General features: G+C 49.9%; 1 protein-coding gene across 3 annotated transcripts in view; it reads left to right on the plus strand.

Moving 5' to 3' along the window:
* Positions 1 to 27,542, plus strand: part of PPP4R4 (protein phosphatase 4 regulatory subunit 4) — a 134,625-nt gene that overhangs the window by 87,150 nt on the left and 19,933 nt on the right. For all 3 annotated transcript variants that reach the window (XM_069951114.1, XM_069951116.1, XM_069951115.1), the window contains 11 exons: positions 5,134 to 5,255; positions 7,799 to 7,921; positions 11,211 to 11,374; positions 12,952 to 13,071; positions 15,665 to 15,742; positions 16,942 to 17,025; positions 17,158 to 17,340; positions 24,167 to 24,272; positions 24,350 to 24,497; positions 25,104 to 25,248; positions 25,482 to 25,523. In XM_069951114.1, coding sequence (XP_069807215.1) covers positions 5,134 to 5,255; positions 7,799 to 7,921; positions 11,211 to 11,374; positions 12,952 to 13,071; positions 15,665 to 15,742; positions 16,942 to 17,025; positions 17,158 to 17,340; positions 24,167 to 24,272; positions 24,350 to 24,497; positions 25,104 to 25,248; positions 25,482 to 25,523 — 1,315 coding nt within the window. The remainder of the gene's footprint in view (positions 1 to 5,133; positions 5,256 to 7,798; positions 7,922 to 11,210; positions 11,375 to 12,951; positions 13,072 to 15,664; positions 15,743 to 16,941; positions 17,026 to 17,157; positions 17,341 to 24,166; positions 24,273 to 24,349; positions 24,498 to 25,103; positions 25,249 to 25,481; positions 25,524 to 27,542) is intronic.

Below are 27,542 nucleotides of genomic sequence, written 5' to 3' on the forward strand. Positions count from 1 at the left end.
ATTGTATATAGGTATATGGGTGTATATATTGTATATAGGTATATGGGTGTATATAGGTATATGGGTGTATATAGGTATATGGGTGTATATATTGTATATAGGTATATGGGTGTATATATTGTATATAGGTATATGGGTGTATATATTGTATATAGGTATATGGGTGTATATATTGTATATAGGTATATGGGTGTATATAGGTATATGGGTGTATATATTGTATATAGGTATATGGGTGTATATATTGTATATAGGTATATGGGTGTATATATTGTATATAGGTATATGGGTGTATATATTGTATATGGGTGTATATAGGTATATGGGTATATATAGGTATATGGGTGTATATAGGTATATGGGTGTATATATTGTATATAGGTATATGGGTGTATATAGGTATATGGGTTGTCTGTGTGGAGGAATGAGTGCGGGGATGGAAACGGTGCTTTATGTTATGGTTTCATTTTTCTATTTATTGTCTTGTTCTGGTCAGATATGGTATATGGGGTGTTATTTCTGTATTTATTTATTGTTATGTTTAAAATTTTAATAAAAGAAATACAGGATGGAACTCAGGATCAGTAATGTAATGTATGTACAGTGACCCCACCAGCAGAATAGTGAGTGCAGCTCTGGAGAATAATACAGGATGTAACTCAGTATCAGTAATGTATGTACAGTGACCCCCACCAGCAGAATAGTGATCGCAGCTCTGCAGTATAATACAGGATGGAACTCAGGATCAGTAATGTAATGTATGTACACAGTGACCCCACCAGCAGAATAGTGAGTGCAGCTCTGGGGTATAATACAGGATGTAACTCAGGATCAGTAATGTTTGTACACAGTGACCCCACCAGCAGAATAGTGAGTGCAGCTCTGGGGTGTAATACAGGATGTAACTCAGGATCAGTAATGTATGTACAAAGTGACCCCACCAGCAGAATAGTGAGTGCAGCTCTGGAGTATAATACAGGATGTAACTCAGGATCAGTAATGTAATGTATGTACACAGTGACCCCACCAGCAGAATAGTGAGTGCAGCTCTGGGGTGTAATACAGGATGTAACTCAGGATCAGTAATGTAATGTATGTACAAAGTGACCCCACCAGCAGAATAGTGAGTGCAGCTCTGCAGTATAATACAGGATAGAACTCTGGTCTCCCCTGCAGCAGTATATACATTATTCGGGGTGGGGGATGGTGTGGACTACTTTTATAATTGCTGTACGCTCCTTTGGGATGATCACGCTTCAGCTTTCATTATACCCAGAGATGACTTACCTTGAATTAGTCTAAATTAGGACGTTCCCAGAATGCAGCAGTAATGAGCAGAGAGGACATTGCTATAAGCAGAGGACATCGGTGGTCGGGTCATATGATCGTTCCTGGCCTCTCTTCTGAAGGGGGCGCTGTGTTGTGCATACAATACTTATATGGCGGACTCCCATCCTCACATGGCGGTGGGTGTCCTGTGAGTGGGAGGTGACATGGCGGTGGGGTCCTGTGAGTGTGAGGTGACATGGGGGTGGGGGTCCTGTGAGTGGGAGGTGACATGGGGGTGGGGGTCCTGTGAGTGGGAGGTGACATGGCGGTGGGGTCCTGTGAGTGGGAGGTGACATGGGGGTGGGGGTCCTGTGAGTGGGATGTGGTATGACGGTGGGGGTCCTGTGAGTGGGAGGTGACATGGCGGTGGGGTCCTGTGAGTGGGAGGTGACATGGGGGTGGGGGTCCTGTGAGTGGGATGTGGTATGACGGTGGGGGTCCTGTGAGTGGGAGGTGACATGGGGGTGGGGGTCCTGTGAGTGGGATGTGGTATGACGGTGGGGGTCCTGTGAGTGGGAGGTGACATGGCGGTGGGGTCCTGTGAGTGGGAGGTGACATGGGGGTGGGGGTCCTGTGAGTGGGATGTGGTATGACGGTGGGGGTCCTGTGAGTGGGAGGTGACATGGTGGTGTGTGCATGTGTCCTTTATGCTTGTTCTGTGAGAGTTTGGGATGTAGTTGATGATGTGGCCCTGGCGGGGGCATCCTCGCATCTCCTCGCCCCCTGCAGTCCCCTCTGTGTGGGTGTCCTCGCGTCTCCTTGCCCCCCTGCAGTCCCCTCTGTGTGGAGTTCCTCATGTCTCCTCGCCCCCTGCAGTCCCCTCTGTGTGGGTGTCCTCGCGTCTCCTCGCCCCCCTGCAGTCCCCTCTGTGTGGGCGTCCTTGCATCTCCTCGCCCCCTGAAGTCCCCTCTGTGTGGGTGTCCTCGCGTCTCCTCGCCCCCCTGCAGTCCCCTCTGTGTTGGTGTCCTCGCGTCTCCTCGCCCCCCTGCAGTCCCCTCTGTGTGGGCGTCCTCGCATCTCCTCGCCCCCCTGCAGTCCCCTCTGTGTGGGTGCCCTCGCGTCTCCTCGCCCCCATGCAGTCCCCTCTGTGTGGGTGTCCTCGCGTCTCCTCGCCCCCCGACAGCCCCCTCTGTGTGGGTGTCCTCGTGTCTCCTCGTCCCCCTACAGTCCCCTCTGTGTGGGTGTCCTTGCGTCTCCTCGCCCCCCCTGCATTCCCCTCTGTGTGGGTGTCCTCGCGTCTCCTCGCCCCCCTGCAGTCCCCTCTGTGTGGGCATCCTTGCATCTCCTCACCCCCTGCAGTTCCCTCTGTGTGGAGTTCCTCATGTCTCCTCGCCCCTCTGCAGTCCCCTCTGTGTGGAGTTCCTCATGTCTCCTCGCCCCCCTGCAGTCCCCTCTGTGTGGAGTTCCTCATGTCTCCTCGCCCCCCTGCAGTCCCCTCTGTGTGGAGTTCCTCATGTCTCCTCGCCCCCCTGCAGCCCCCTCTGTGTGGAGTTCCTCATGTCTCCTCGCCCCCCTGCAGCCCCCTCTGTGTGGAGTTCCTCATGTCTCCTCGCCCCCCTGCAGTCCCCTCTGTGTGGAGTTCCTCATGTCTCCTCGCCCCCCTGCAGCCCCCTCTGTGTGGAGTTCCTCATGTCTCCTCGCCCCCCTGCAGCCCCCTCTGTGTGGAGTTCCTCATGTCTCCTCGCCCCCCTGCAGCCCCCTCTGTATGGGTGTCCTCGCGTCTCCTCGCCCCCCTTCAGTCCCCTCTGTGTGGGTATCCTCGCATCTCCTCGCCCCCCTACAGTGTTCTCTGTGTGGGTATCCTCGCGTCTCCTCGCCCCCCTGCAGCCCCCTCTGTGTGGGTATCCTCGCGTCTCCTCGCCCCCCTGCAGCCCCCTCTGTGTGGGTATCCTCGCGTCTCCTCGCCCCCCTACAGTCTTCTCTGTGTGGGTATCCTCGCGTCTCCTCGCCCCCCTGCAGCCCCCTCTGTGTGGGTGTCCTCGCGTCTCCTCGCCCCCCTGCAGCCCCCTCTGTGTGGGTGTCCTCGCGTCTCCTCGCCCCCCTTCAGTGTCCTCTGTGTGGGTATCCTCGCGTCTCCTCGCCCCCCTGCAGCCCCCTCTGTGTGGGAGTCCTTAGATACAAGGAGTCTCCCTGACCCAGAAATGGAACAAACAGAAGATGAAGCCTCCAGGAGACGAGGCGTCCATTACTGACAGGAGAGGCGCCATTTATACAGATTGGTGTTATCCTGTGTGACATCACAGCTGTACAGAGATACAGGAGGCCGGGTGTAAGAAGCCGCCATAGTGAGCGCAGCTCCTGAGGCTCAGAATAGGAAGGTTGGGGGTCAGTGGTGGGCACATGGTGATGGTATCTATGGCATACACATATCTGTGGCACATGGTGATGGTATCTATGGCATACACATATCTGTGGCACATGGTGATGGTATCTATGGCATACACATATCTGTGGCACATGGTGATGGGGTATATATGGCATACACATATCTGTGGCACATGGTGATGGGGTATATATGGCATACACATATCTGTGGCACATGGTGATGGGGTATATATGGCATACACATATCTGTGGCACATGGTGATGGGGTATATATGGCATACACATATCTGTGGCACATGGTGATGGGGTATATATGGCATACACATATCTGTGGCACATGGTGATGGGGTATATATGGTATACACATATCTGTGGCACATGGTGATGGGGTATATATGGCATACACATATCTGTGGCACATGGTGATAGGGTATATATGGTATACACATATCTGTGGCACATGGTGATGGGGTATATATGGCATACACATATCTGTGGCACATGGTGATGGGGTATATATGGCATACACATATCTGTGGCACATGGTGATGGGGTATATATGGCATACACATATCTGTGGCACATGGTGATGGGGTATATATGGCATACACATATCTGTGGCACATGGTGATGGGGTATATATGGCATACACATATCTGTGGCACATGGTGATGGGGTATATATGGCATACACATATCTGTGGCACATGGTGATGGGGTATATATGGCATACACATATCTGTGGCACATGGTGATGGGGTATATATGGTATACACATATCTGTGGCACATGGTGATGGGGTATATATGGCATACACATATCTGTGGCACATGGTGATAGGGTATATATGGTATACACATATCTGTGGCACATGGTGATGGGGTATATATGGCATACACATATCTGTGGCACATGGTGATGGGGTATATATGGCATACACATATCTGTGGCACATGGTGATGGGGTATATATGGCATACACATATCTGTGGCACATGGTGATGGGGTATATATGGCATACACATATCTGTGGCACATGGTGATGGGGTATATATGGCATACACATATCTGTGGCACATGGTGATGGGGTATATATGGCATACACATATCTGTGGCACATGGTGATGGGGTATATATGGCATACACATATCTGTGGCACATGGTGATGGGGTATATATGGCATACACATATCTGTGGCACATGGTGATGGGGTATATATGGCATACACATATCTGTGGCACATGGTGATGGGGTATATATGGTATACACATATCTGTGGCACATGGTGATGGGGTATATATGGCATACACATATCTGTGGCACATGGTGATGGGGTATATATGGCATACACATATCTGTGGCACATGGTGATTGGTATATATGGCATACACATATCTGTGGCACATGGTGATTGGTATATGTATATATATATATATGACTATACTGACACGTCTCTGATGAGAATTTCTTCTTTGTTGTAGGGCAGAATTAACAAAAGCCGCCATCCTCCCGGAGCTCATCGAGTTGGCCAGAGATGAGGGGAGCAGCGTGCGACTCGCCGCCTTTGAGACCCTGGTGAATCTACTCTCTATGTTTGATCACGGTACGTCCTGAACGCTAAAGGGTCTGTAATAGGGGCGAGTTCCCACCTGGCAGGTGCCGGCCCATCTGTTATATCCCATAAATCACATATCTGCAGCATCTGTGACCGGATGTGGAGCCGGCACTAGGATATACGTACCCCCCACCACCACCACCACCAAAGACCCCCCAAACCCTACTCACCTAGCTCTGTAGCTGCCAGACTAAGATACAGCTCGGATACAGCTCGTGCCTGGAGGGTGAAATAATGGAGGGAAGGGGGAGTGCACCATGCCCAGTGATGGCCGACATCACCCTCCTCCGCCACTCACACATCACCCTCCTCCGCCACTCACACATCACCCTCCTCCGCCACTCACACATCACCCTCCTCCGCCACTCACACATCACCCTCCTCCGCCACTCACACATCACCCTCCTCCGCCACTCACACATCACCCTCCTCCGCCACCGCCACTCACACATCACCCTCCTCCGCCACCGCCACTCACACATCACCCTCCTCCGCCACCGCCACTCACACATCACCCTCCTCCGCCACCGCCACTCACACATCACCCTCCTCTGTCACACTCACACATCACCCTACTCCGTCACACTCACTCATCAACCTCCTCTGTCACACTCACACATCACCCTCCTCCGTCACACTCACACATCACCCTCCTCCGTCACACTCACACATCACCCTCCTCCGTCACACTCACACATCACCCTCCTCCGTCACACTCACACATCACCCTCCTCCGTCACACTCACACATCACCCTCCTCCGTCACACTCACACATCACCCTCCTCCGTCACAATCACACATCACCCTCCTCCGTCACAATCACACATCACCCACCACCGCCGCTCACACATCACCCTCCTCCGTCACACTCACTCATCAACCTACTCCGTCACACTCACACATCACCCTCCTCCGCCACCGCCACTCACTCATCACCCTCCTCTGCCACTCACACATCACCCTCCTCCGTCACACTCACACATCACCCTCCTCCGTCACACTCACTCATCACCCTCCTCCGCCACACTCACTCATCACCCTCCTCCGCCACACTCACTCATCACCCTCCTCCGTCACACTCACTCATCACCCTCCTCCGTCACACTCACTCATCACCCTCCTCCGTCACACTCACACATCACCCTCCTCCGTCACACATCACCCTCCTCCGTCACACTCACACATCACCCTCCTCCGTCACACTCACACATCACCCTCCTCCGTCACACTCACTCATCACCCTCCTCCGCCACACTCACTCATCACCCTCCTCCGTCACACATCACCCTCCTCCGTCACACTCACTCATCACCCTCCTCCGTCACACTCACTCATCACCCTCCTCCGTCACAATCACACATCACTCTCCTCCGTCACAATCACACATCACCCTCCTCCAATACCGCCGCTCTCACGTCACCCCCGTCCACCACAGCCGCTAACACATCAATTCTACACTGGACATTGATGGACAAGTAAACCCCCCACCACCTTACAGTGCAATATACTAGTAGAATACCACAATATAATAAAAGGATTATACAAGATGATAATACGATGTAAGGATATAATAATATAATAGAGTAATGTAATAGTACAGTGTAGTAATATAGTAGAGTAATACAATGTGCGGATATAATAATAGTATAATTGTCAGGACTGGCAGGCGTAGACAAGACACTAGACAGTGGGCCCTGAATCTGACCCCACCCACTGTCACCTGCCTACTTGCCTCGGTCGACCCTAGGCGGTCGCGGACAACCACGAAGACGTTCCCTGCACTGAGTACGTGTCAGAAACCGAACGAGCAACGCAGTACCAAATCAGGAAGAAGCGGGTAGTCAGAGGGCAGGCAAAAGGTCACAATCCAGGTAAGACAAAATAGAAGAATAGAGCAGAATACAGGGAACTGGGATCAGAACAACTAATAACCAGCAGGGAAATGAGGAGCTGACTGCTTTTTATCCAGGGTCAGAGACCAGGTCCAGCAGCTGATTGGAGCCGCCCTGATCCCAGCACCAAGCTCAGCTGAACAGACCTAAACCTAGACCTAGCAGTGCAGTAACCCCTGCACTGCCAGAAGTCTAACAGGCAAGGCAGGTGTGGCTGAAAAGTAAAACACAGTTCAGACACAATTCATATGCAAACACAGACAGAAATTCAGCGCTTCCTCGGCCGCCCGGCACAGACCGAGGAGCGCAAAGTCACATTCCTAACAATAATAGAGTAATATAACACAATGTGCAGATATAGTAATGTAATACAGTGTAGTGATATAGTAGTGTAATACAATGTGCGGATATAATAATATAATAGATTAATGTAATACAATATGCAGATATAGTAGTGTAATTCAATGTGTGGATATAATAATATAGTAATGTAATATAATGTGCGGATATAGTAATGTAATATAATGTAATGATGTAGTACTGTAATATAATGTGTGGGTATAATGACATAGTCTAATGAGATGTGATATAACAATATAATAATACAATATAACGATATAATAATTCTGCCGTTCCAGATGACAGGAGTCAGATCGTCCTCCCGCTGGTGAAGTCATTTTGTGAGAAATCTTTCAAAGCTGATGAATCCGTCCTCACTTCTCTGTCCCTGCATCTAGGAAAACTCTGCCATGGGCTACAAGGTGAGTTATCCTTAAAGGGATATGTACTACTGCTCCCCTCCAGGTGATAGCCTACAGCCCCCCCCCCCAGGTGATAGCCTACAGCCCCCCCAGGTGATAGCCTACAGCCCCCCCAGGTGATAGCCTACAGCCCCCCCCCCCCAGGTGATAGCCTACAGCCCCCCCAGGTGATAGCCTACAGCCCCCCCAGGTGATAGCCTACAGCCCCCCCAGGTGATAGCCTACAGCCCCCCCCCCCCCCCAGGTGATAGCCTACAGCCCCCCCCCCCAGGTGATAGCCTACAGCCCCCCCCCCAGGTCATAGCCTACAGCCCCCCCCCAGGTGATAGCCTACAGCCCCCTCCAGGAGATAGTCAGCAGCTCCTCTCCAGGTGATAGCCTACAGCCCCCCCCCAGGTGATAGCCCCCCCCCCCCCCCAGGTGATAGCCCCCCCCCAGGTGATAGCCTACAGCCCCCTCTAGGAGATAGCCGGCAGCTCCACTCCAGGTGATAGCCTACAGCCCCCCCCCGGTGATAGCCTACAGCCCCCCAAGGTGATAGCCTACAGCCCCCTCTAGGAGATAGCCGGCAGCTCCCCTCCAGGTGATAGCCTACAGCCCCCCCAGGTGATAGCCCCGCCCCCAGGTGATAGCCTACAGCCCCCTCTAGGAGATAGCCGGCAGCTCCCCTCCAGGTGATAGCCTACAGCCCCCCCCAGGTGATAGCCTACAGCTCCCCTCCAGGTGATAGCCCCCCCCCCAGGTGATAGCCTACAGCCCTCCCCCCCAGTTGGTAGCCTACAGCCCCCCCCCAGGTGATAGCCCCCCCCCAGGTGATAGCCTACAGCCCCCCCCCCCCCTCCAGGAGATAGCCTGAAGCCCCCCATCCAGGTGATAGCCGGAAACCCCCCTCTGGGTACAAACACACACAGCAGATACGCAGCAGATATGCAGCAGATTTGGTGGTGCAGATTTTATGCTGTGTTCAGTTATTTAGATCTAATCTGCTGCGTATCTGCTGCGTATCGCAGCAGTAAATACGCAGCGTATATGCCGTGTGTGTTTGTACCCTCTAGGTGATAGCCGGAAGCCCCCCTCCAGGAGATAGCCGGAAGCCCCCCTCCAGGAGATAGCCGGAAGCCCCCCTCCAGGAGATAGCCGGAAGCCCCCCTCCCGGAGATAGCCGGCAGCTCCCCTCCAGGAGATAGTCGGAAACCCCCCTCCCGGAGATAGCCGGCAGCTCCCCTCCAGGAGATAACTGGCAGCTCCCCTCCAGGTGATAACCGGCTGCCTGACTACTAGGGGTCTCACTTTCCTGCATTCTGCATTCCACTGCCTGTTGTTAGGGATATTCTGTCTCTAGTTACAGGGTCTAAAGGCCTTATTCCACCAACAGATCTGACGACAGATTATCTGCCAAAGATTTGAAGCCAAACCCAGGAGTGGATTTGAAAAGAGGAGAAATCCAGTCTTTCCTTTAGGACCTGATCTCTGATTATAGTCTGTTCCTGGGTTTGGCTTCAAATCTTTGGCAGATAATCGTCAGATCTGTTGGTGGAATAGGACCTTTAGTCTGTGCTCTGTGCTGGAGGGGGGATGGGAGGCTGTACACTGTGTGTGTGATGGGAGTCTGCACTGTCCCTTCCTCTCATCTCAGAGGCAGTGATAGCTCCAGTGCTTGCTGTGCTGCCTCCTGTATCTAATCTCCCTCTTCCCCCTCTCTATAGTCTGCAGGTTTTTAGCAGTGGCTCATTTCTTAGTATAACCCATTGCTTGCTGTTTCTGCTTTTCCTTTCTCTCAAACAGCATATTGCAGTGCCAGAGTATCAGTAACCCCTTCTCCCCATGTACTGTACTGTGTAACCCATCCCCCAGCCGATCAGTAAGCCCTTCTCCCTCCATGTACTGTGTAACCCATCCCCCAGCCCAGTACATCAGTAACCTCTACTCCCTCCATGTACTGTACTGTGTAACCCATCCCCCAGCCCAGTACATCAGTAACCCCTTCTCCCCCATGCACTGTACTGTGTTACCCATCCCCCCAGCCCAGTACATCAGTAACCCCTTCTCCCTCCATGTACTGTGTAACCCATCCCCCAGCCCAGTACATCAGTAACCCCTTCTCCCTCCATGTACTGTGTAACCCATCCCCCAGCCTAGTACATCAGTAACCCCTTCTCCCTCCATGTACTGTACTGTGTAACCCATCCCCCAGCCCAGTACATCAGTAACCCCTTCTTCATCCATGTACTGTGTAACCCATCCCCCAGCTCAGTACATCAGTAACCCCTTCTTCATCCATGTACTGTGTTACCCATCCCCCAGCCCAGTACATCAGTAACCTCTACTCCCTCTATGTACTGTGTTACCCATCCCCCAGCTCAGTACATCAGTCACCCCTTCTCCCTCCATGTACTGTACTGTGTAACCCATCCCCCAGCCCAGTACATCAGTAACCCCTTCTCCCCATGTACTGTGTAACCCATCCCCCAGCCCAGTACATCAGTAACCCCTTCTCCCTCCATGTACTGTGTAACCCATCCCCCAGCCCAGTACATCAGTAACCCCTTCTCCCCCATGTACTGTGTAACCCATCCCCCAGCCCATCAGTAACCTCTTCTCCCTCCATGTACTGTGTAACCCATCCCCCAGCCCAGTACATCAGTAACCTCTACTCCCTCCATGTACTGTGTAACCATCCCCCAGCCCAGTACACCAGTAACCCCTTCTCCCCCATGTACTGTACTGTGTAACCCATCCCCCAGCCTAGTACATCAGTAACCCCTTCTCCCTCCATGTACTGTGTATCCCATCCCCCAGCCCAGTACATCAGTAACCCCTTCTCCCTCCATGTACTGTGTAACCCATCCCCCAGCCCAGTACATCAGTAACCCCTTCTCCCCCATGTACTGTACTGTGTATCCCATCCCCTAGCCCAGTACATCAGTAACCTCTTCTCCCTCCATGTACTGTGTAACCCATCCCCCAGCCCAGTACATGAGTAACCCCTTCTCCCTCCATGTACTGTGTAACCCATCCCCCAGCCCAGTACATCAGTAACCCCTTCTCCCTCCATGTACTGTGTAACCCATCCCCCAGCCCAGTACATCAGTAACCCCTTCTCCCTCCATGTACTGTGTAACCCATCCCCCAGCCCAGTACATGAGTAACCCCTTCTCCCTCCATGTACTGTACTGTAACATGGGTGGACTCACTCTGTGTTATGGCCATAAAGGAGCGTCCGGCATCCAAGTCTGCATCACTGCGGAAACTTCTATCACGTCTGGTCCTCGTCTCTGCTTTCTTCTAGGTCTCTTCACCCAGGAGCAGCACATGTGGTTCCTGGACTTCTATAAGAAGCTGTGCAGGTTAGGACTCCACCAGGAGAACGGCCACAACGACAACCAGATGGAGAACATGGAGCTGGAGAAGAAGTACGCCACCGTGAGGAAGAACTGCGCCTACAACTTCCCGGTCAGGATCAGCCACATCTATCTATCTATCTATCTATCTATCTCCTATCTATCTATCTATCTATCTATCTATCTATCTATCTATCTATCTATCTATCTATCTCCTATCTATCTATCTATCTATCTATCTATCTATCTATCTCCTATCTATCTATCTCCTATCTATCTATCTATCTATCTCCTATCTATCTATCTATCTATCTATCTATCTATCTACCTATCTATCTCCTATCTATCTATCTATCTATCTATCTATCTATCTCCTATCTATCTATCTATCTCCTATCTATCTATCTACCTATCTATCTATCTACCTATCTATCTCCTATCTATCTATCTACCTATCTATCTCCTATCTATCTATCTATCTATCTATCTCCTATCTATCTATCTATCTATCTATCTATCTATCTCCTATCTATCTATCTATCTATCTATCTATCTCCTATCTATCTATCTATCTATCTATCTATCTATCTATCTATCTATCTATCTATCTCCTATCTATCTATCTATCTCCTATCTATCTATCTCCTATCTATCTATCTATCTATCTATCTATCTATCTATCTATCTATCTCCTATCTATCTATCTATCTATCTATCTATCTCCTATCTATCTATCTATCTATCTATCTACCTATCTATCTATCTCCTATCTATCTATCTATCTATCTACTATCTATCTATCTATCTATCTATCTCCTATCTATCTATCTATCTATCTATCTATCTATCTATCTATCTCCTATCTATCTATCTATCTATCTATCTATCTATCTCCTATCTATCTATCTATCTATCTATCTATCTATCTCCTATCTATCTATCTATCTATCTATCTATCTATCTATCTATCTATCTCCTATCTATCTATCTCCTATCTATATATCTATCTATCTATCTCCTATCTATCTATCTATCTATCTATCTATCTATCTATCTATCTATCTCCTATCTATCTATCTATCTATCTATCTATCTATCTATCTCCTATCTATCTATCTATCTATCTATCTATCTATCTATCTCCTATCTATCTCCTATCTATCTATCTATCTATCTATCTCCTATCTATCTATCTCCTATCTATCTCCTATCTATCTATCTATCTATCTATCTATCTATCTATCTATCTATCTATCTCCTATCTATCTATCTCCTATCTATATATCTATCTATCTATCTCCTATCTATCTATCTATCTATCTATCTATCTCCTATCTATCTATCTATCTATCTATCTATCTATCTATCTCCTATCTATCTATCTATCTATCTATCTATCTATCTATCTATCTCCTATCTATCTCCTATCTATCTATCTATCTATCTATCTATCTCCTATCTATCTATCTCCTATCTATCTCCTATCTATCTATCTATCTATCTATCTATCTATCTATCTATCTCCTATCTATCTATCTATCTATCTATCTATCTATCTATCTATCTATCTCCTATCTATCTATCTCCTATCTATCTATCTATCTATCTATCTATCTATCTATCTATCTGTCTCCTATCTATCTATCTATCTATCTATCTATCTATCTATCTATCTATCTTCTATTTCAGGCCATGGTTGTATTTGTGGCAGCAAAAAACTTCCACATAGACCTTTACGCCACCTTCTTCTGCCTGTGTCACGACCCTGATGTCCCCGTCAGATTCACCATCGCTCTTGGCTTCTGTGAAGTGAGTATGGAGACCATCCTAGTCCTCCTGGGTGCTGGTATACATATATACATCCTGTAACCCGCCGTGTGATGGTGGATGACAGTCCAGACCATCTGCGAATCCAGCGTGGCCTCCTGTGTGTCCCGGATTAGCACAGTCTGCGGACCCCTATAATGGCGGCTCATGTGTGTCCCGGATTAGCAGAGTCTGCGGACCCCTATAATGGCGGCTCATGTGTGTCCCGGATTAGCAGAGTCTGCGGACCCCTATAATGGCGGCTCATGTGTGTCCCGGATTAGCAGAGTCTGCGGACCCCTATAATGGCGGCTCCTGTGTGTCTCGGATTAGCACAGTCTGCGGACCCCTATAATGGCGGCTCCTGTGTGTCCCGGATTAGCACAGTCTGCGGACCCCTATAATGGCGGCTCCTGTGTGTCCCGGATTAGCACAGTCTGCGGACCCCTATAATGGCGGCTCATGTGTGTCCCGGATTAGCACAGTCTGCGGACCCCTATAATGGCGGCTCATGTGTGTCCCGGATTAGCACAGTCTGCGGACCCCTATAATGGCGGCTCCTGTGTGTCCCGGATTAGCACAGTCTGCGGACCCCTATAATGGCGGCTCATGTGTGTCCCGGATTAGCACAGTCTGCGGACCCCTATAATGGCGGCTCATGTGTGTCCCGGATTAGCACAGTCTGCGGACCCCTATAATGGCGGCTCATGTGTGTCCCGGATTAGCAGAGTCTGCGGACCCCTATAATGGCGGCTCATGTGTGTCTCGGATTCGCACAGTCTGCGGACCCCTATAATGGCGGCTCATGTGTGTCCCGGATTAGCACAGTCTGCGGACCCCTATAATGGCGGCTCCTGTGTGTCTCGGATTAGCACAGTCTGCGGACCCCTATAATGGCGGCTCATGTGTGTCCCGGATTAGCACAGTCTGCGGACCCCTATAATGGCGGCTCCTGTGTGTCCCGGATTAGCACAGTCTGCGGACCCCTATAATGGCGGCTCATGTGTGTCCCGGATTAGCACAGTCTGGGGACCCCTATAATGGCGGCTCCTGTGTGTCCCGGATTAGCACAGTCTGCGGACCCCTATAATGGCGGCTCATGTGTGTCCCGGATTAGCACAGTCTGGGGACCCCTATAATGGCGGCTCCTGTGTGTCCCGGATTAGCACAGTCTGCGGACCCCTATAATGGCGGCTCATGTGTGTCCCGGATTAGCAGAGTCTGCGGACCCCTATAATGGCGGCTCATGTGTGTCCCGGATTCGCACAGTCTGCGGACCCCTATAATGGCGGCTCCTGTGTGTCCCGGATTAGCACAGTCTGCAGAGTCTGCGGACCCCTATAATGGCGGCTCGTGTGTGTCTCGGATTCGCACAGTCTGCGGACCCCTATAATGGCGGCTCCTGTGTGTCTCGGATTAGCACAGTCTGCGGACCCCTATAATGGCGGCTCCTGTGTGTCTCGGATTAGCACAGTCTGCGGACCCCTATAATGGCGGCTCATGTGTGTCCCGGATTAGCAGAGTCTGCGGACCCCTATAATGGCGGCTCCTGTGTGTCCCGGATTAGCACAGTCTGCGGACCCCTATAATGGCGGCTCCTGTGTGTCCCGGATTAGCACAGTCTGGGGACCCCTATAATGGCGGCTCCTGTGTGTCCCGGATTAGCACAGTCTGCGGACCCCTATAATGGCGGCTCCTGTGTGTCCCGGATTAGCACAGTCTGCGGACCCCTATAATGGCGGCTCCTGTGTGTCCCGGATTAGCACAGTCTGGGGACCCCTATAATGGCGGCTCCTGTGTGTCTCGAATTCGCGTAGTCTGCGGACCCCTATAATGGCGGCTCATGTGTGTCTCGGATTCGCACAGTCTGCGCACCCCTATAATGGCGGCTCCTGTGTGTCTTGGATTAGCAGAGTCTGCGGACCCCTATAATGGCGGCTCCTGTGTGTCCCGGATTAGCACAGTCTGCGGACCCCTATAATGGCGGCTCATGTGTGTCCCGGATTAGCAGAGTCTGCGGACCCCTATAATGGCGGCTCCTGTGTGTCTCGAATTCGCGTAGTCTGCGGACCCCTATAATGGCGGCTCATGTGTGTCTCGGATTCGCACAGTCTGCGCACCCCTATAATGGCGGCTCCTGTGTGTCTTGGATTCGCACAGTCTGCGGACCCCTATAATGGCGGCTCCTGTGTGTCTCGGATTTGCACAGTCTGCGGACCCCTATAATGGCGGCTCCTGTGTGTCTTGGATTCGCACAGTCTGCGGACCCCTATAATGGCGGCTCATGTGTGTCCCGGATTAGCAGAGTCTGCGGACCCCTATAATGGCGGCTCCTGTGTGTCCCGGATTAGCACAGTCTGCGGACCCCTATAATGGCGGCTCCTGTGTGTCTTGGATTCGCACAGTCTGCGGACCCCTATAATGGCGGCTCATGTGTGTCTCGGATTTGCACAGTCTGCGGACCCCTATAATGGCGGTTCCTGTGTGTCTTGGATTTGCACAGTCTGCGGACCCCTATAATGGCGGCTCCTGTGTGTCTTGGATTCGCACAGTCTGCGGACCCCTATAATGGCGGCTCCTCTGCTTCTTCTTGCAGGTCTGTAAACTCTTGGGATCGAACGTGTATTTAATCCACAAGGAGCTGATCGCCTTACTACAGGATGACTCGCTGGAGGTAACAACTGCACTGTATTATACCAGCGCCCCCATGACAATGCTTCCTGTCACCAGCCCTGTGCATTGGAGAGTCAAATTATTTCCTCATGACAACACTGACATGGCCAGAACTCCAGACAGGAAACTTATCATAGTCCTACTATTCAGTGGATACTGGCTATTGTGATACCATACTATATATTATATACTATATATACTGCTCATAGTCCTACTATATAATATACGCCAAAAATATGTGTGTACATTTAAAGCGCTACAGTGCGTGCTTAAATGATGGAAAATAAGTTTCCTGAGAGATACTGTCCTATAAAAATGTAAACCTAATATATTTTCTGTAAAGTACGTGAATAAATAGTGGCAATGGTTCGTTCAAGCAGTCTCCTTAGTGATATATAGCTATACTGCTGAATACCTGGTAGTTTTGGGATGTGGTATAGTATCCTCCATTCTTCTGTATCTTTTCAGTAGTTGTAGGTGTTGAGGTGTCGGGTTGGGAGTGGGCCCCGGCCGGTGGCTCCACTACTACCAACTGTATACACTGGTCATAGTCCTACTATATGTTATATACTGTATACACTGGTCATAGTCCTACTATATGTTATATACTGTATACACTGATCATAGTCCTACTATATGTTATATACTGTATACACTGGTCATAGTCCTACTATATGTTATATACTGTATACACTGGTCATAGTCCTACTATATGTTATATACTGTATACACTGGTCATACTATATATTATATACTATATATACTGGTCATAGTCCTTCTATATGTTATATACTGTATATACTGGTCATACTATATATTATATACTGTATATGCTGCTTATAGTCATACTATATATTGTATACTATTTATACTGGTCATACTATATATTATATACTGGTCATAGTCCTACTATATATTATATACTGTTCATAGTCCTACTATATATTATATACTGTATTTACTGATCATAGTCATACTATATATTATATACTGTATATACTGGTCACAGTCATACTATATATTATATACTGTATACACTGGTCATACTATATATTATATACTGTATATACTGGTCATAGTCATAGCTGTACACCAGGTTGCCATATTAGCTCGTGTCCATGATCTTTCCCCAATTCTTACAGTGATCATACAGATCGCTCTGCCTGATCATAGATCATCCATTCTCCTCTCCCATTACAGGTGGTGGACGCTTTGCTCGATCACCTCCCGGAAACACTGGAGCTCATGACGAGTGGAGGAGACAACTCAGGGCTGGAAAACAAGGTCCATATCACCTCCTATTACCACTGCTCCATCTTCTCCAGATACTTTCCCATACATTTCATAGGAATGCAGTAGTTGATTGGTTGGAGACAATCTTCCCCCTCATCTTCTGATGATCCTTTTACATTGCAGCTTATGATTGTACCCGATCTGGTCCCGGCACTGACCTCAGCGGAGCAGAGAGTCGCCAACTCGCTGAAATGGAGAAGCCACGAAAAACTCCTACAGAAGTTCTCCTGCCTGCCGCACATCATATCCAGCGACCAGATTTATTACCGCTTCCTGCACCGAATGTTCACCATCATCATGACCAATGTGAGCTCCATGTCCCCTACTGATACTCGGGACTTCACTACCAGGGGCGGCTGCAGAGGACCTGGGGAATGTATGTTATAGTGCTCTATATGCCTCTATATGCTGAATGTCTGTTTATTAGGGTCCCATCTAGTAGCAGGTTTGAGCTCTTTCTTTCCGGAGGCCTGGATCCATTTGACCAGCCATGTTTCTCTATAGAGATCTGGATCCATCTGACCGGCCATGTTTCTCCACAGAGATCTGGATCCATCTGACCGGCCATGTTTCTCCACAGAGATCTGGATCCATCTGACCGGCCATGTTTCTCCACAGAGATCTGGATCCATCTGACCGGCCATGTTTCTCCACAGAGATCTCGATCCATCTGACCGGCCATGTTTCTCTATAGAGATCTGGATCCATCTGACCGGCCATGTTTCTCCACAGAGATCTGGATCCATCTGACCGGCCATGTTTCTCCACAGAGATCTGGATCCATCTGACCGGCCATGTTTCTCCACAGAGATCTCGATCCATCTGACCGGCCATGTTTCTCTATAGAGATCTGGATCCATCTGACCAGCCATGTTTCGCTATAGAGATCTGGATCCATCTGACCAGCCATGTTTCTCTATAGAGATCTGGATCCATCTGACCGGCCATGTTTCTCTATAGCGATCTGGATCCATCTGACCGGCCATGTTTCTCCACAGAGATCTGGATCCATCTGACCGGCCATGTTTCTCCACAGAGATCTGGAGCCATCTGACCGGCCATGTTTCTCCACAGAGATCTGGATCCATCTGACCGGCCATGTTTCTCTATAGAGATCTGGGTCCATCTGACCGACCATGTTCCTCTATAGAGATCTGGATCCATCTGACCGGCCGTGTTCCTCTATAGAGATCTGGATCCATCTGACCGGCCATGTTTCTCTATAGAGATCTGGATCCATCTGACCGGCCATGTTTCTTTATAGCGATCTGGATCCATCTGACCGGCCATGTTTCTCCACAGAAATCTGGATCCATCTGACTGGCCATGTTTCTCCACAGAGATCTGGATCCATCTGACCGGCCATGTTTCTCCACAGAGATCTGGATCCATCTGACCGGCCATGTTTTTCCACAGAGATCTGGAGCCATCTGACCGGCCATGTTTCTTTATAGAGATCTGGATCCATCTGACCGGCCATGTTTCTCTATAGAGATCTGGATCCATCTGTTCGGCCATGTTTCTCTATAGAGATCTGGGTCCATCTGACCGACCATGTTCCTCTATAGAGATCTGGAACCATCTGACCGGCCATGTTTCTCTATAGAGATCTGGGTCCATCTGACCGACCATGTTCCTCTATAGAGATCTGGATCCATCTGACCGGCCATGTTTCTCTATAGAGATCTGGATCCATCTGACCGGCCGTGTTCCTCTATAGAGATCTGGATCCATCTAACCGGCCATGTTTCCCCACAGGGTTCTCTATCCATCTGACCGGCCATATTTCTCCACAGAGATCTGGATCCATCTGACCGGCCATGTTTCTCTATAGTGATCTGGATCCATCTGTCCAGCCATGTTTCTCTATAGAATTCTGGGTCCATCTGACCAGCCATGTTTCTCTATAGAGATCTGGATCCATCTGACCGGCCATGTTTCTCTATAGAGATCTGGATCCATCTGACCGTCCATGTTTCTCTATAGTTATCTGGATTCATCTGACCGACCATGTTTCTTTATAGAGATCTGGATCCATTTGACCAGCCATGTTTCTCTATAGAGATCTGGATCCATCTGACCGGCCATGTTTCTCTATAGAGATCTGGGTCAATCTGACCGGCCATGTTTCTCTATAGACATCTGGATCCATCTGACCGGCCATGTTTCTCCACAGAGATCTGGATCCATCTGACCGGCCATGTTTCTCTATAGAGATCTGGATCCATCTGACCGGCCATGTTTCTTCACAGAGATCTGGATCCATCTGACCGGCCATGTTTCTCTATAGAGATCTGGATCCATCTGACCGGCCATGTTACTCTATAGAGATCTGGATCCATCTAACCAGCCTTGTTTCCCCACAGTGATCTGGATCCATCTGACCTGCCATGTTTCTCTATAGAGATCTGGATCCATCTGACCGGCCATGTTCCTCTATAGAGATCTGGATCCATCTGTCTGGCCATGTTTCTCTATAGAGATCTGGGTCCATCTGACCGGCCATGTTTCTCTATAGAGATCTGGATCCATATGACCGGCCATGTTTCTCTATAGAGATCTGGATCCATCTGACCGGCCATGTTTCTCCACAGAGATCTGGATCCATCTGACCGGCCATGTTTCTCCACAGAGATCTCGATCCATCTGACCGGCCATGTTTCTCTATAGAGATCTGGATCCATCTGACCGGCCATGTTCCTCTATAGAGATCTGGATCCATCTGTCCGGCCATGTTTCTCTATAGAGATCTGGGTCCATCTGACCGGCCATGTTTCTCTATAGAGATCTGGATCCATCTGACCGGCTATGTTTCTCTATAGTTATCTGGATTCATCTGACCGACCATGTTTCTTTATAGAGATCTGGATCTATTTGACCAGCCATGTTTCTCTATAGAGATCTGGGTCCATCTGACCGACCATGTTTCTCCACAAAGATCTGCATCCATCTGACTGGCCATGTTTCTCTATAGAGATCTGGGTTAATCTGACCGGCCATGTTTCTCTATAGACATCTGGATCCATCTGACCGGCCATGTTTCTCCACAGAGATCTGGATCCATCTGACTGGCCATGTTTCTCTATAGAGATCTGGATCCATCTGACCGGCCATGTTTCTCCACAGAGATCTGGATCCATCTGACCGGCCGTGTTCCTTTATAGAGATCTGGATCCATCTGACCGGCCATGTTTCCCCACAGAGTTCTCTATCCATCTGACCGGCCATATTTCTCCACAGAGATCTGGATCCATCTGACCGGCCATGTTTCTCTATAGTGATCTGGATCCATCTGTCCAGCCATGTTTCTCTATAGAATTCTGGGTCCATCTGACCGGCCATGTTTCTCTATAGAGATCTGGATCCATCTGACCGGCCATGTTTCTCTATAGAGATCTGGATCCATCTGACCGACCATGTTTCTCTATAGAGATCTGGATCCATCTGACCGGCTATGTTTCTCTATAGTTATCTGGATTCATCTGACCGACCATGTTTCTTTATAGAGATCTGGATCCATTTGACCAGCCATGTTTCTCTATAGAGATCTGGATCCATCTGACCGGCCATGTTTCTCTATAGAGATCTGGATCCATCTGACTGGCCATGTTTCTCTATAGAGATCTGGATCCATCTGACCGGCTATGTTTCTCTATAGTTATCTGGATTCATCTGACCGACCATGTTTCTTTATAGAGATCTGGATCCATTTGACCAGCCATGTTTCTCTATAGAGATCTGGGTCCATCTGACCGATCATGTTTCTCCACAAAGATCTGCATCCATATGACTGGCCATGTTTCTCTATAGAGATCTGGGTTAATCTGACCGGCCATGTTTCTCTATAGACATCTGGATCCATCTGACCGGCCATGTTTCTCCACAGAGATCTGGATCCATCTGACTGGCCATGTTTCTCTATAGAGATCTGGATCCATCTGACCGGCCATGTTTCTTCCCAGAGATCTGGACCAACTGACCGGCCATGTTTCTCTATAGAGATCTGGATCCATCTGACCGGCCTTGTTTCCCCACAGAGTTCTCTATCCATCTGACCGGCCATGTTTCTCTATAGAGATCTGGGTCAATCTGACTGGCCATGTTTCTCTATAGAGATCTGGGTCAATCTGACCGCCATGTTTCTCTATAGACATCTGGATCCATCTGACCGGCCATGTTTCTCCACAGAGATCTGGATCCATCTGACTGGCCATGTTTCTCTATAGAGATCTGGATCCATCTGACCGGCCATGTTTCTTCACAGAGATCTGGATCCATCTGACCGGCCATGTTTCTCTATAGAGATCTGGATCCATCTGACCGGCCATGTTTCTTTATAGAGATCTGGATCCATCTGACCGGCCATGTTTCTCTATAGAGATCTGGATCCATCTGACCGGCCTTGTTTCTTCACAGTGATCTGGATCCATCTGACCGGCCATGTTTCTCCACAGAGATCTGGATCCATCTGACCGGCCGTGTTCCTCTATAGAGATCTGGATCCATCTGACCGGCCATGTTTCCCCACAGAGTTCTCTATCCATCTGACCGGCCATATTTCTCCACAGAGATCTGGATCCATCTGACCGGCCATGTTTCTCTATAGTGATCTGGATCCATCTGTCCAGCCATGTTTCTCTATAGAATTCTGCGTCCATCTGACCAGCCATGTTTCTCTATAGAGATCTGGATCCATCTGACCGGCCATGTTTCTCTATAGAGATCTGGATCCATCTGACCGTCCATGTTTCTCTATAGTTATCTGGATTCATCTGACCGACCATGTTTCTTTATAGAGATCTGGATCCATTTGACCAGCCATGTTTCTCTAAAGAGATCTGGGTCCATCTGACCGACCATGTTTCTCCACAGAGATCTGGATCCATCTGACCAGCCATGTTTCTCTATAGAGATCTGGGTCAATCTGACCACCATGTTTCTCTATAGACATCTGGATCCATCTGACCGACCATGTTTCTCCACAGAGATCTGGATCCATCTGACTGGCCATGTTTCTCTATAGAGATCTGGATCCATCTGACCGGCCATGTTTCTTCACAGAGATCTGGATCCATCTGACCGGCCATGTTTCTTTATAGAGATCTGGATCCATCTGACCGGCCATGTTTCTCTATAGAGATCTGGATCCATCTAACCGGCCATGTTTCCTCACAGGGTTCTCTATCCATCTGACCGGCCATATTTCTCCACAGAGATCTGGATCCATCTGACCGGCAATGTTTCTCTATAGTGATCTGGATCCATCTGTCCAGCCATGTTTCTCTATAGAATTCTGGGTCCATCTGACCAGCCATGTTTCTCTATAGAGATCTGGATCCATCTGACCGGCCATGTTTCTCTATAGAGATCTGGATCCATCTGACCGTCCATGTTTCTCTATAGTTATCTGGATTCATCTGACCGACCATGTTTCTTTATAGAGATCTGGATCCATTTGACCAGCCATGTTTCTCTATAGAGATCTGGGTCTATCTGACCGACCATGTTTCTCCACAGAGATCTGGATCCTTCTGACCGGCCATGTTTCTCTATAGAGATCTGGGTCAATCTGACCGCCATGTTTCTCTATAGACATCTGGATCCATCTGACCGACCATGTTTCTCCACAGAGATCTGGATCCATCTGACTGGCCATGTTTCTCTATAGAGATCTGGATCCATCTGACCGGCCATGTTTCTTCACAGAGATCTGGATCCATCTGACCGGCCATGTTTCTTTATAGAGATCTGGATCCATCTGACCAGCCATGTTTCTCTATAGAGATCTGGATCCATCTGACCGGCCTTGTTTCTTCACAGTGATCTGGATCCATCTGACCGGCCATGTTTCTCTATAGAGATCTGGATCCATCTGACCGGCCATGTTTCTCCACAGAGATCTGGATCCATCTGACCGGCCATGTTTCTCCACAGAGATCTGGATCCATCTGTTCGGCCATGTTTCACTATAGAGATCTGGGTCCATCTGACCGACCATGTTCCTCTATAGAGATCTGGGTCCATCTGACCGACCATGTTCCTCTATAGAGATCTGGATCCATCTGACCGGCCGTGTTCCTCTATAGAGATCTGGATCCATCTGACCGGCCATGTTTCCCCACAGAGTTCTCTATCCATCTGACCGGCCATGTTTCTCTATAGTTATCTGGATTCATCTGACCGACCATGTTTCTTTATAGAGATCTGGATCCATCTGACCAGCCATGTTTCTCTATAGAGATCTGGGTCCATCTGACCGACCATGTTTCTCCACAGAGATCTGCATCCATCTGACTGGCCATGTTTCTCTATAGAGATCTGGGTCAATCTGACTGGCCATGTTTCTCTATAGACATCTGGATCTATCTGACCGGCCATGTTTCTCCACAGAGATCTGGATCCATCTGACTGGCCATGTTTCTCTATAGAGATCTGGATCCATCTGACCGGCCATGTTTCTTCACAGAGATCTGGATCCATCTGTCCGGCCATGTTTCCCTATAGAGATCTGGATCCATCTGACCGGCCATGTTTCTCTATAGAGATCTGGGTCCATCTGACCGGCCATGTTTCCCCACAGAGATCTGGATCCATCTGACCATCCATGTTTCTCTATAGAGATCTGGATCCATCTGACCAGCCATGTTTCTCTATATAGATCTGGATCCATCTGTCCGGCCATGTTTCTCTATAGAGATTTGGATCCATCTGTCCGGCCATGTTTCTCTATAGAATTCTGGGTCCATCTGACCATCCATGTTTCTCTATAGAGATCTGGATCCATCTGACCAGCCATGTTTCTCTATAGAGATCTGGATCCATCTGTCCGGCCATGTTTCTCTATAGAGATTTGGATCCATCTGTCTGGCCATGTTTCTCTATAGAGATCTGGATCCATCTGACCGGTCATGTTTTTCCACAGAGATCTGTGTCCGTTTTGCATTGTGGTCGTTGGTCTGATATCGGGGCTGTAATAAAGAGGCATTCTGCATAGAGCATCTATACACCAGTAAAGCCACGAGAGAAGGCGCTGATAAGTGATTGTTAATATGGAGGCCGCCGTGGGGTCGGTATATGGTAGGGGAGGATATTGCGTATGTCTCTGATGACCGATCTTGTCTCTTCCTTCCAGAATGTCTTACCGGTCCAGAAGGCGGCCAGTCGCACCCTCTGCATATTTTTGCGCTACAACCGCAAGCAAGAACAAAGGCACGAAATCATCCAGAAGCTGGTGGAACGTAAGCTCCGGGCCGTGTCCTATAGACCACATCATGTCTTCCCTGCCTCATAGATCACCTCACCTCTTATATTCCAGAACTCGGCCAAGGAAAAAGCTACTGGAACAGACAGCGGTTCCTGGACACGTGTGACTACATCATGGAGTTCTTCTCCAAGTCCTTCTTCTGCAAATACTTTTACCTCTCTGTCCTGGAGCTGACGGGTGACCCAGTGGCCAATGTCAGGTGAGGCGGCATCTCAGCCCTCCTAGGGTCATGCTCTCCCATTACAGGACCTGAGAGCAGAGCTGTCAATCACACTGTAGCCCCACCCACTTTGTACCGCATAGCTATACTGGGATGGACCGGACACTTTTCCTATAAGTCTGTGGTCTCATTCACCATATAGTGGTCTGCTCTAACAACATAGGGCTCTGATGTAGCAACGTAGGGATCTGATGTAGCAACGTAGGGATCTGATGTAGCAACTTAGGGATCTGATGTAGCAACGTAGGGATCTGCTGTAACAATGCATGGATCTGCTGTAACAATGCAGGGTTCTGCTGTAACAATGTAGGGATCTACAGTAACAATGCATGGATCTGCTGTAACAATGTAGGGATCTAATGTAACAATGCATGAATCTGCTGTAACAATGTAGGGATCTGCTGTAACAATGTCGGGATCTGCAGTAACAATGTAGGGATCTGCAGTAACAATTTAGGGATCTGCTGTAACAATGTAGAGATTTGCTGTAATAGCACAGGGATCTGCTATAATAGCATAGGGATCTTCTGTAACAGCATAGGGCCCTAGCAGCCGCGTTCTGTATGTGCGTGTTCTCGTCCGCAGGATGAAGGTCTGTCACATGTTGCCAAAGCTGAAGTCATCTCTGAAGATGCCGGCGGACAAACACTTACTGCAGCAGCTGGAACTGTGTGTCAGGAAACTGCTGTGTCAGGAGAAGGACAAGGACGTGCTGGCCGTGGTGAAGAGGGTGAGTGACAGCCGGGGGGACACGGCCACAGATGATACAGCCCTTCGAGGGCTTGTCCATATGTATGATGAGTGGTTGTGCAGCCCTTGTCGGCCAGTGATCGGACACGTTTATTGTGTGTGGTGGATGCGGGGGCGTCACAGTGTATCAGAGAGCTTTACATTCATCGCTGTGCGACTGAGCGCCCCCTGCTGGGAAGAGCTCTATGTTACCCGGGTGTTTTTCTTTTGCAGACTGTGATGGAGTTGGATCGGATGGATATGCCTATGGATGCAGTGAGTACATGCCGACCACCCCGCCCTCACCCTGTCACCCATACACTGTGCCCACTCTAACCACACACCACCCCGCCCTCACCCTGTCACCCATACACTGTGCCCACTCTAACCACACACCCGACCACCCTCACCCTGTCACCCATACACTGTGCCCACTCTAACCACACACCACCCCGCCCTCACCCTGTCACCCATACACTGTGCCCACTCTAACCACACACCACCCCACCCTCACCCTGTCACCCATACACTGTGCCCACTCTAACCACACACCACCCCACCCTCACCCTGTCACCCATACACTGTGCCCACTCTAACCACACACCACCCCGCCCTCACCCTGTCACCCATACACTGTGCCCACTCTAACCACACACCCGACCACCCTCACCCTGTCACCCATACACTGTGCCCACTCTAACCACACACCACCCCGCCCTCACCCTGTCACCCATACACTGTGCCCACTCTAACCACACACCACCCCACCCTCACCCTGTCACCCATACACAGTGCCAACTCTAACCACACACCTGACCACCCTCACCCTGTCACCATACACTGTGCCCACTCTAACCACACACCTGACCACCCTCACCCTGTCACCCATACACTGTGCCCACTCTAACCACACACCTGACCACCCTCACCCTGTCACCCATACACAGTGCCAACTCTAACCACACACCTGACCACCCTCACCCTGTCACCCATACACTGTGCCCACTCTAACCACACACCTGACCACCCTCACCCTTTCACCCATACACTGTGCCCACTCTAACCACACACCACCCCACCCTCACCCTGTCACCCATACACTGTGCCCACTCTAACCACACACCTGACCACCCTCACCCTGTCACCCATACACTGTGCCCACTCTAACCACACACCTGACCACCCTCACCCTGTCACCCATACACTGTGCCCACTCTAACCACACACCACCCCACCCTCACCCTGTCACCCATACACTGTGCCCACTCTAACCACACACCACCCCGCCCTCACCCTGTCACCCATACACTGTGCCCACTCTAACCACACACCACCCCGCCCTCACCCTGTCACCCATACACTGTGCCCACTCTAACCACACACCACCCCACCCTCACCCTGTCACCCATACACAGTGCCAACTCTAACCACACACCACCCCGCCCTCACCCTGTCACCCATACACTGTGCCCACTCTAACCACACACCACCCCGCCCTCACCCTGTCACCCATACACTGTGCCCACTCTAACCACACACCACCCCGCCCTCACCCTGTCACCCATACACAGTGCCCACTCTAACCACACACCTGACCACCCTCATTCTGTCACCCATACACAGTGCCCACTCTAACCACACACCACCCCGCCCTCACCCTGTCACCCATACACTGTGCCCACTCTAACCACACACCCGACCACCCTCACCCTGTCACCCATACACTGTGCCCACTCTAACCACACACCACCCCACCCTCACCCTGTCACCCATACACTGTGCCCACTCTAACCACACACCCGACCACCCTCACCCTGTCACCCATACTGTGCCCACTCTAACCACACACCACCCCGCCCTCCCCCTGTCACCCATACACAGTGCCAACTCTAACCACACACCTGACCACCCTCACCCTGTCACCCATACACTGTGCCCACTCTAACCACACACCACCCCACCCTCATTCTGTCACCCATACTGTGCCCACTCTAACCACACACCCGACCACCCTCACCCTGTCACCCATACACTGTGCCCACTCTAACCACACACCACCCCGCCCTCACCGTCACCCATACACTGTGCCCACTCTAACCACACACCTGACCACCCTCATTCTGTCACCCATACACTGTGCCCACTCTAACCACACACCTGACCACCCTCACCCTGTCACCCATACACTGTGCCCACTCTAACCACACACCTGACCACCCTCACCCTGTCACCCATACACAGTGCCCACTCTAACCACACACCACCCCGCCCTCACCCTGTCACCCATACACTGTG

The sequence above is a fragment of the Dendropsophus ebraccatus genome, chromosome 13, assembly GCF_027789765.1.
Source record: "Dendropsophus ebraccatus isolate aDenEbr1 chromosome 13, aDenEbr1.pat, whole genome shotgun sequence".
Taxonomy (NCBI): domain Eukaryota; kingdom Metazoa; phylum Chordata; class Amphibia; order Anura; family Hylidae; genus Dendropsophus; species Dendropsophus ebraccatus.